Source organism: Mesitornis unicolor, unplaced genomic scaffold (genome assembly GCF_000695765.1).
Source record: "Mesitornis unicolor isolate BGI_N332 unplaced genomic scaffold, ASM69576v1 scaffold47723, whole genome shotgun sequence".
Classification (NCBI taxonomy): Eukaryota; Metazoa; Chordata; class Aves; order Mesitornithiformes; family Mesitornithidae; genus Mesitornis; species Mesitornis unicolor.
The window spans coordinates 13,851-23,489 of NW_010175025.1; the positions used below are offsets into that span (position 1 = coordinate 13,851).

General features: G+C 46.7%; 1 protein-coding gene across 1 annotated transcript in view; it reads left to right on the forward strand.

Annotated features, from left to right (window-relative positions):
- The first annotated feature begins 1,959 nt into the window (after positions 1–1,959).
- Positions 1,960–9,639, forward strand: part of CCDC50 (coiled-coil domain containing 50) — a 21,945-nt gene continuing 14,265 nt past the window's right edge. Inside the window, exons 1-4 of the mRNA XM_010181219.1 lie at positions 1,960–2,056; positions 2,496–2,558; positions 3,892–4,021; positions 9,135–9,225. Coding sequence (XP_010179521.1) covers positions 1,960–2,056; positions 2,496–2,558; positions 3,892–4,021; positions 9,135–9,225 — 381 coding nt within the window. The remainder of the gene's footprint in view (positions 2,057–2,495; positions 2,559–3,891; positions 4,022–9,134; positions 9,226–9,639) is intronic.

The window sequence follows — 9,639 nt, forward strand, 5'->3', positions numbered from 1 at the left end:
GGCTGGGATGCATTTTCCTGAGCATTTCTTACAGCAGCGATCTTTATGCTAAACACACAGCTCTGAAATGTTCATCTTGGCTCTTGCACTGCTGCCTTGTGTTGCTGGTTACAGCTGTTGAGGCAGCTGTGCAGTGGACTTGCTCAGAGACCCATTGCAGTTAAAAATAACACTTCCCTCCTCCCTCTCCTTTTTTTTGTTGGTGTTTTTTTGTTTTGTTTTGTTAGGAGCAAATGCTGCTTCTTGCATATGTCGTGGTAAAAACACAGCCTAGGGTTTGGGTAAGCTGTTTGTGGCTCTGTCTGGAGGTGCCTTTGTTTAGCTCCAAACTGATAGTAGGGCTAAAATCTTCAGGTTGGATGTGCTCTTCCAGCAAACCAGATGGTGCTTGTTGCATCGTTGTTCGGCAGCCATGCTGTGAAGCTGAAGTAGTATTAGAGACCACAGAAATAAAGTCTCTGTGGGCAAGTTCCCCTTGGCCCATCCCATAAAAACATGTGTTTGTGACCAGCAGGCGCCCTGGGTACATCACCTGCGCGTAGCACTGCTGCCTGCTGCTCCGCTGTGGCTTTTCCAGACCTGTGGCTGAAGGCAGCGTTTCTTTATTTGTACATAAAGGCCCACTGGAAGCGTTTCAGTGCTACTTAGTGTTTTGTGTAGTCTTTCCTCTTTTAAAAGAAGTTGCAATTTAAAAAAGCAACTACAAAACCTTAATTGCACCATCCACAATTGTACGTGCTTAAAGTGAGCCACTATGGGATCGCATAACCGAAATCTTTGTCCTCATCTCCACCCTGCTGCTTGTCACTCTCCTTCCCTGAAGCGCTGCTCTAGCTGTTAGGACCTTTTGTCATCTGCAAAACATCCTCCCATGCAGCAAGACTTGACCAAAAATTCTGTTGTATACGATAAAGGAGAAAGTGTTTCCCTGACTTCTTGGTGAGCACAACTAGAAACTCTTTTGGGTATTTTGTGCAGACACCTGGGTGCAGAGGAACATCTCAGTGCCTCTCTGTCAGAGTACGTGCATCAGTGTGAGAAGAAGGCAGGCTCATGGGGCTGTGGCTCGGGAACACAGCTGCCTTCTCCTTTCCTTGTAGTATTTTTCACCCTTTGTAGTGATCAAAATGTTTTATCTTCCCTGTCTCTGAACGCTTGCATAAACGGGTTCCTCATAAATTCCCCTCGTAGTTTTAGTGTGCTCTGGGGGTTTTGGGGTTATTTTCACTTTCTCTTGAGGCTGTCGCTGTGCTCTAAAGGGAAACCTGGGTCTTCCCCAGACGTTTGCTCCGTGGAGTGCAGCAGCAGTGGTTTGTACCTCCCTCTGCAGCTTCAGGAGCACCGTGAAGTTCTCTGCTTTCCACTCTATGTTTCAAATGGGAGATATTCCCCTTTTGAGTCCTCTTAAGCTGCTTAGCTTGTCACATTGAGGGAGAAACAAGTGATAGACCTCTCCAGTGTACGTTTTCCAGTGCCCTTGCCTTAAACTTCCCTTGAGGCAGATGGGAAGCCCATGTGTGGCAGATGTGCGGAGCAGGGCCCCATCCTGCAGTCTGGGGGCACAGGTCAGTTTGCCCTTGGGTCACCCAGAAGCTGGTGTGTAGCTGCCACTGAAAGACTGCACCTGATGCTGTGTGTGTCCCCCCATCCCAACGTGTGCGTGACTTGGGTTTTGTTGCCCCGCTGCCGATCATAACAAGTTAAAAATAAATGTTGGTGTTTTTCTACAGTGGGGGTAGAGCATTCCTTTGAAAGTTCAAGTGCGAAAGTGATAGGCATTGGCAAAAATCTGCTGCTTTCAGACTGGTGCCAAAGGGAGCTCATGCTCTTCCAGTTCTGCTTGTCTCCACGTTGTTTTCAGCATCTTTTTAAGAAGCTGTGCTTATCCCTGCTGCTAGTGCTGTGGTAGATCCCGTGTCTGGGCTCTAGGTACAAATCCAGTCTCTGCACTTAAAGTCAATGGAGTTTACAGGAGACAACTGTAAAATGATGCCTGAGCTGGTAGAAATGCCTTGCAGTGAGAGCCATCGAGCTCAGTCTGCTCAGCTCCGCAGAGGTGACTGTGCGTGTGCCTTTGTGTGGAGAAAATGCTACTCTTGGGCTCCTTAACCTGGCAAAGAAAGTCGGAGTAAGCACAAGTGTTTGCCCTTGGTTTTAGTTGAACACAATCGGTGTGGGCGTTGCTATAGACCTGGGTGGAATGCAGGGTTTTGTACATAAGGTCTGATCGAGTGGTGGTGCGGGCAATTCTCGTCTTAAACTAAAGAGGTGGAGGGGAGAGTGGAGAAGACTTCTTATATGAACAGGGACAAAGAAGTAAATGTGTGCAAAAATAGTCATAAGTGCAGGAGAGGGGAAAAAACACACAAGTCCAGGCCTTGGCTGGTAGAAGCTGTCAGAAGTCTCTGTGTATGTGTGCTTCCCTGACCCCGTAGCGCTTTTGATGCTTTATTTGCTCCTGATGCTAATTCTCTTGGCTTTGTTTCCCTGTGCAGTGTGTCGGGACTTCGCTGTTCTGGAAGATCATACCTTGGCCCATAACTTACAGGAGCAAGAGAGTAAGTAGCAATGATCTTTGGAACAAACTGAAGCAAATTTGTCCCAACAGATATCTGGCTTAGGTTTTGCTAAGAAAAATCCTCCCTGCTTTTATTTCATTTTTATGCTTTTTAATGTAATACGGATTATTACTGCTGTCTTCACTGTCCTGTAACACTGCTCTGTGTTCTGCCCCAGCTCACACTGTACCCTAGAGAAAGTTGCATTTCGTGCTTCAATTTTGTGCTCTCTTTTAGAGTTTATACCATTTACGATAAAATTGCATGTGGGAGTGCACTTGAGGTTTTGCTGCTGTGCAAGGTTTTAAGAAATGACTGGCAATTTCGGAAGCTTCCATATTTATAGGCTGACCTGAAGTGCAACCAGAAGAGGTCTGTTTGTTACTTATTTCAGAATTGCTAGTGACTGACTTTTGAAAAGAGGCTTCCTTTTAAGACATTTTGAGGTAGGGCAGCTGTACACTGTAGGGTTTAAAAAGGAAAAGAAAGAGCACAACCAGGAACTTCAAAGTGACTGGTGATTTTTTTTTTTTAAATTTTTTTTTTTTCATGCTTATCTGTTACTTAGGGTATGTTTGCATTGCAGTTTCAGGTGTGGTGGCCTCTCTAATCTCTTTTGCAGGGTGCCAAAACCATTGGTATCTACCAGTGCTAGGTGCTAATACCGTTCCAGCCACTCCGCCAGGCATGCAGCTCGTGCTGAGGTTGTGCCCTTGCTGCCGGAACCCGAGACCACTGAGTTTCAGCTGGCTCTCGGCTGCAGCTCATGCAGCCATCTTTTCTTGCAGGCAGTATCCATGTATGGTAAAAGGACTTGCTGTAGGATTTGGTTGCTCTGTTGCTAAATATAAAAGTAGTGAGACTCTGGAGCCGGTTATGTTGAGAGTGAGGAGTTTCCTTCTCTAGAGATTCTTGAAAACAAATTAGAGGAGCATCCATCAGAAGTGGTTTAGGTTCAACTCATCCTCACTGGCCTCTGGTGGTCCCTTCCAGCCCCACTTTATTAATCTAGGGTAATTTCCTGTGGCCAGAAAATGAAATCTGAAGCCTAAAATGCATTCCTTGTAAATCTGGATGCGATTAAGATACGCAGATCGTGTTTTGGTAACAGACACACATACACAGCCCCCTCAGTGCTGAAAAGAGGCAATCTCAAGCTGCTAGCATAATTTCAGTTCAGGACTTCCCCACCTTTAGAGATATTACATGGTGTTTCCCTGCCAAGAGCTATCTTCCTTTCTGGCCATGAATCTCCCTCCCACTTGCTTTGTCTTGTTCACACTGTGAAGTTCTGCAGGCTGATTTGGGGGTTCTTGTCTGTGTTTATTTCCAGTTGAGCATCACTTGGCAACAAATGTGCAGCGTAATCGTCTGGTGCAACACGACCTGCAGGTGGCCAAGCAACTGCAAGAGGAGGAGGATCTGAAAGCACGGGCTCAAATCCAGAAACACCGAAAAGACTTGTGAGTTTGAGATGACGCTGTTGAAATGGTTGTTCTGTTTGGTCAGAGCACTGAAGTCGGCTGCTCTAAGTTGGTCGACAGTACTTGCATTGACCTTGTCCCTGACTAAACCGCACCGCAGAAATAAACAGTGTTACAGTGAATTCTCACTTGTGGAAATTGCAGGTATTGGTGTGTTAGCATTGCACATGATGAGTCCTTTTGAGGAACTTGATGCAGTGCTTTTTGGTGTCCTGCTGCACTGAACACCTGAAAGCCTCTGCTTGCGCTTGCAGACGCTCTGGTGTGATGTGACCTGGGAAGAGGAGCTGCTGCCCCTGGGATCACTTGGTGGAGATGGGTGTTAGGGAACAGGCCTTCTCTTGCAGTCACTGACTGTGGGAGCGTGTTTAATGAGTGATCCAGTGTGTTCTGCAGGTTTGCTCAGGTCCCACAGGCCAGATCTAACCCTGTGGCCTTTGATTTGGCTTTCTGTGCACCATGGCTCTTAGGCTGTGGAGCTTGTATAGAAATAAAACATGGTAGAGCAAGGCAAAACAAACTGTACTTTCCAATCCGGAGTTGACATTGGTGCTTTTCTTTTTTCTTTGTTTTTCGTAGTGGGTTTTTTTGTTTTCCTCTGTCTCTTGCAATGTGTGAGCTCTAACAAATGGGTCATGTGAACGGGCTGAGTCAGATCCTGATGACGAGAGACAGGAGTTTGCTTTCTGAAGCTGCTCCCTGCAAATGCAGGGTCTGCAAGGTGGAGTGCATCTCCCAGCTGCTGTGCTGCCTCCCAGCTTGTGTCTTGTTCCGTGATGCCACCCACCAGCTATGGTTGGTGTTAGATCGCAGACCTTGGATCACAGACCCTGGGTGGCTCATCTGGCAGAGGCAGCGATGGAGTAGAAGAGCTCTGTGTTGCAGATGTGTGAGATGCAGAACTGGCTTCAAAGGAGCTGCTCATAAAATATTTGAAGTTGAGGCCTGACAAATCAGCCACTGTTTTCAATGTTCCCAGCATACTCAGGCAGCACTGGGTAGATACATGTGTATCTCTCAAGTCTGTGCTTTCTTTCAGTAGTTTAGTCTTTATTACCAATTAGAGATGTGAGCGTATAAATGACAGCATAAAAATTGATTTTGTATGGCAGAGCTGACTCTTTTTTGTTACTTGCTGCGAACTACGAACAGTTCTCTTGTAGGACTCTGGGATTTGCTAACTTTGAAAGCCAAGTTACAGGCAGAACTGCTGATGCAAGGTGTTGTGTCAGCAGCAGTTCCGCTCCTGAAAGCCTGAGCTCTTCTGCAAGAATAGTAAAAAAACGTTGGACGCACCCTTTTGTAATTGGATCTTTTTCTTCCTTAATTCTCTGTTCGCTCCCACTGTCTCTTCCTTGTGCAAGATCAGTGTGTTCAGGCATCAAAATGATCCTCGCTGTTGTTGCTTACTGTGTTGTCTAGGTCAGTTTGACACTGCAAGGTGGTGGAGGAGTAAAGAGGCAAAACTGGGTGGCCTTTAGGAAGCGAGAACCTAAAAGGGTCCTTCAAATTTATGGGCTTTCTTCTGTCTTTCAAATCCTAGATTCTCTCAGAGAGACTTTGTGAAGATAAATGAGAGAATAGAAATAACTTTTTAAGAATTCAAAGAAGCATTAAACCTTAGTTTCATGCTTCTGTAAAAGCATCTCACATGTAGCTGAGCAGCTTGCGTGCTACCAAGCATAGTAGCAAGGTTGCTAAAATAACTGTTGGAAATACCGTGAAAAAGATGCTCTTTCCTTGTTTTGCTCCCAGAGCTGTGATGGTTCTGTCACACTAATGTGAGCAGTTCCTTTGAGCAGTTCCCTTAAACTCGTTTATTTATTTTTTTCCCCTCATCTGGCAACAATTGCTCACCAGGGCCAATGTCAATGGGAGCTTTCTGATCACACCAGCTCCCCCCTCCTCTCTCCTAAACTGATGCAGAATTTCCCTGACACACCGGCACTCCTGGCTGCCCAGGAACGAAGGACATCCAGGTGTGACATTCAGACATGGGGACATTTGTGGTGCTCCGTCTGATTTCTGGGATCTGATGGGCACTTGACCTCACACTAAAGAAACTCAAGGACAGGAAGAGCTGTCAAAGTTCCTTAACCTTTTTGCTTATGCTCAGTCAAGTTGAAATGCTACCCTATGTTGGATAACTAATCAGGTCTCAGTATTTAATTACCATTGAGCAGTAAAGCCCAAAATCTAATTCTCTGTTGCAGTTCAGTGGTTCTGGGATTGATGGGGTGTATTTCAAGCTGCGAGTCACCCAGAACAAGAAAATGCTTCTGCTTTTGCATTACTTCTAGTGTTCTTTGCTGCGAATGGAAAGGCAATGACCTTGTTGCCTTGGCTCTGAAAGACGATTAGCTGTTTCTGTCTCCTGTTTGTCTGCAATAAGATGTATTTTAAGCGTTTGGTGCCGATGAACTTGGCACCTTAGCTCTGTTCACAGGTGCTGGGGGAACTGGAGACGTGCAATGCTTTGATATGTCTGACCTTTCTGACTTATTTTCCACCTGGATTCATATCCTCTGAGACTGGGGTTGTAAGGGGTCCACTATCTGGGCCCTGCTGACAGTCTGCTCCCTGGGATATTCACCTGTCGTTTTGCTGGGGACTGTGGTTCCCTGCTGGTACCAAGTTTGCCAAGGTCCCTCTTTTATATGGCAGACTCAAGAGCTGGATTTGCTGCTGTGTGAGCTCGAGTGCCTTTGAGCGGGTCTCTCCCTGGAGTCAAGTGAAACACACGCAGGCACACACACACACAAAATGTCAGGTTTTAGTGCCTGGATGAAAGAAACTGCTGCCTGAAGGTGTTAGACCTGTTGATAACTCCAGCCCAAGAAACACTGAAATTCAACAGCACCTTCCAGGGGATCTGCAGATGTGGGTCAGTTTATGACTCTGCACAAGTGTTTGTGAGTGTGGTCTGGAAAAGGAAGGAAGTGTCATGTTGTGACAGTGACTTGGGGTCCAGATGTGTTTGGGGAAGGGGATGTAAATAACACGCAGTACCCACTTGCAGGTCTGCTTCCGTGGAGCACTTGACAGCATTAAACAAAGTTCTTTTCCCTCCTGCTGCATGTGCCTTTTTGTTCCCTTTGACAGATGAGTTGTTTCTTGATGGCATTTGTCTTCTAAACTCTCTTCTTGAGGCAGTGTCCTTCCTCCCCACCCTAAGCCACATACCCACTCTAAAAAAACGTTCTTCATGTGCTATAAAAGAGGTGTTTGTGGTGTCACTGACTGCTCCAGCTGTGCCACTTTTCTCCATTTTGCTACCAAAAGTGCTTGTCTGCACTTACTATTTTAATTTCTTTCACCCATGTCCTAGAGTCTCTTCTGGTCCTTTGCCTCCAGGCTGGGTCATTTATGTCCTGATCCTTGCTCAAGCCTAGACCTCGCTGCTTCGGCCCACGTAGCACAACTTTGACATAACTGAACCTGCTTCTCTTGAAATATTTGCCTGACTTTCATAATACGCTCTTAGTAGTACTCCCATCACCTATCTGGTCATTGCCAGTGTATTCTTCAAAAGATTGTATTCTAATAAAGCAAGCTCTACCTGTTGCTGTTCCCACTCTCATCTCCTTCTGTGCCCTGCCCTTCAGTAGTCTCAACTGCGGAAATAGCTTAGATTGATTTTTCTGACCTGTTTAGAGCTAGTCTCTGTACTTGGCACTGGTGAGGCCGCACCTCGAGTGCTGTGTTCAGTTCTGGGTCCCTCACTATAAGAAAGATGTTGAGATTCTGGAGCGTGTTCAGAGAAGAGCCACAAGGATGGGGAGGGCTCTGGAGAACAAGCCTGATGAGGAGCGGCTGAGGGAACTGGGCTTGTTTAGCCTGGAGAAGAGAAGGCTGAGGGGAGACCTCATCACCACCTACAACTGCCTCAAGGGAGGTTGTGGAGAGGTGGGTGCTGGTCTCTTCTCCCAGGTGATGGGGGACAGAACAAGGGGAAACGGCACCAAGCTGTGCCAAGGGAGGTTCAGGTTAGAGCTAAGGAGGAAGTTCTTTACTGAGAGGGTCGTCAGAAGCTGGAACAGGCTGCCCAGGGAGGTGGTGGAGTCACCATCCCTGGATGTATTTAAAGAGCGGGTAGATGAGGTACTTAAGGATATGGTTTAGTGGGTAAACAGGAACGGTTGGACATGATGATCTCAGAGGTCTTTTCCAACCGAGTGATTCTGTGATTCAATTTCAACAGTGCTGAAAGAGAGGGCTGTTAATCTTTCTTCTCAAATCCCCAAGCCCTTCTCTGGGTTGCCCTAAGCAGCCCCTGGCCATCATTCCAGCCTGTTTGCGAGGCGTCAGAGCACACGGCTGAGTATGGCACAAATCTTGCAGATGCTTTCCGTTTGACGTTCCTGATATACGGCCTTCCTGGTCTGTCTGCACAGATGAAACTCTGATTTCACATCTCAACTGCTCTGATATCTCTCTGTCTCCGATTAATGCGATCTTGTGTCGTTCCCACATCCGCACTGGCACTGCAGCGATGGCTGCCTCGCCCTGGTTTTGACGCGTGTCTCTCTCTTGCCTCTTGGCACTGGTTCTGCTTTTGTGTCTCATCCCACCTCAGCAGTGTTTCTCAATCATTACTGAACTGCCACCTCCAGCCTCCCCTTGGCTTGTGTACCTCACTTTACCATCAGCGTTTCTGCACTTTCCTCCTTGGCTGTCACATGAAAACTGCTTCCTGGAAATACCTGCATTAACCGTACCCCTGAACCCCTCCTTTAGCACCACGTGTCCAAAAACTCCTCAGCAGAATTAGGCTGTTTGCAGAGACTCCTGTGCACTACCTTGGCTTGCCCTATTTTATGGTTCCTACCTCCTTTTATAGCAAACTGCCTATGAATCTGTTTTCTCTTGCTTTATACTTTGTGAATGTTTTGGGACATATTTTCTAAATTTGGCCAGCAGTAAGTACAGGGAGTCCTGGTCCCTGGTGAAGATTCATAGGCTCTGCACTAATACCAAGTAATAATTCTTCTGTGTAGATCAGATGGGTTCTTTAGCTCTTTTATCCCTTTCTCCAGGCTGACTGATGCCTGCAACTTTAGCTGCCTATAATCCTCGTCTCCTTGCCTTCTAGGGAACGACAGGACTGCGAGATCGCTCAGGAAATCCAAGTGAAGCTGGTGTTTGAAGCAGAGCAGCGCCGCAGGCAAGAGGAAAACGACGAGGTAACCTTTAAAGCTGCAGGGATGACAGGGCTATTTGCAGCAGCCCTTTCAGTGCTGGCATTTCTTGGTCATTAGCCACAGGAGTTGGCTTGCGTGGTGTCATTCCTGGTCCTCATGGATCTCGGCAGTATGCAGAGAAATTTTGGGGAGTCCTGTTACAGGAATAGGATACAGTCATAGTCCTTGTACTCAGGGGTCGCAAGGGTTGTTGATGCCAATGGCCTTGCTAACAAAGAGAGAAATTAATAGGTGGGTGTTGTTGAGGTGTTCGTTGCCTTGGTGTTGGAAAGTGTAATTGCTTATGAAGTTTGAGATCTGTTATTTGTGAAATGCCAGAAGGCAATTACTACTTTTGGGAGAATCCTGGGGTCATGATTTCTTAGTCTTTAGTGCAGAGACTTCAGCAGGGCGCTC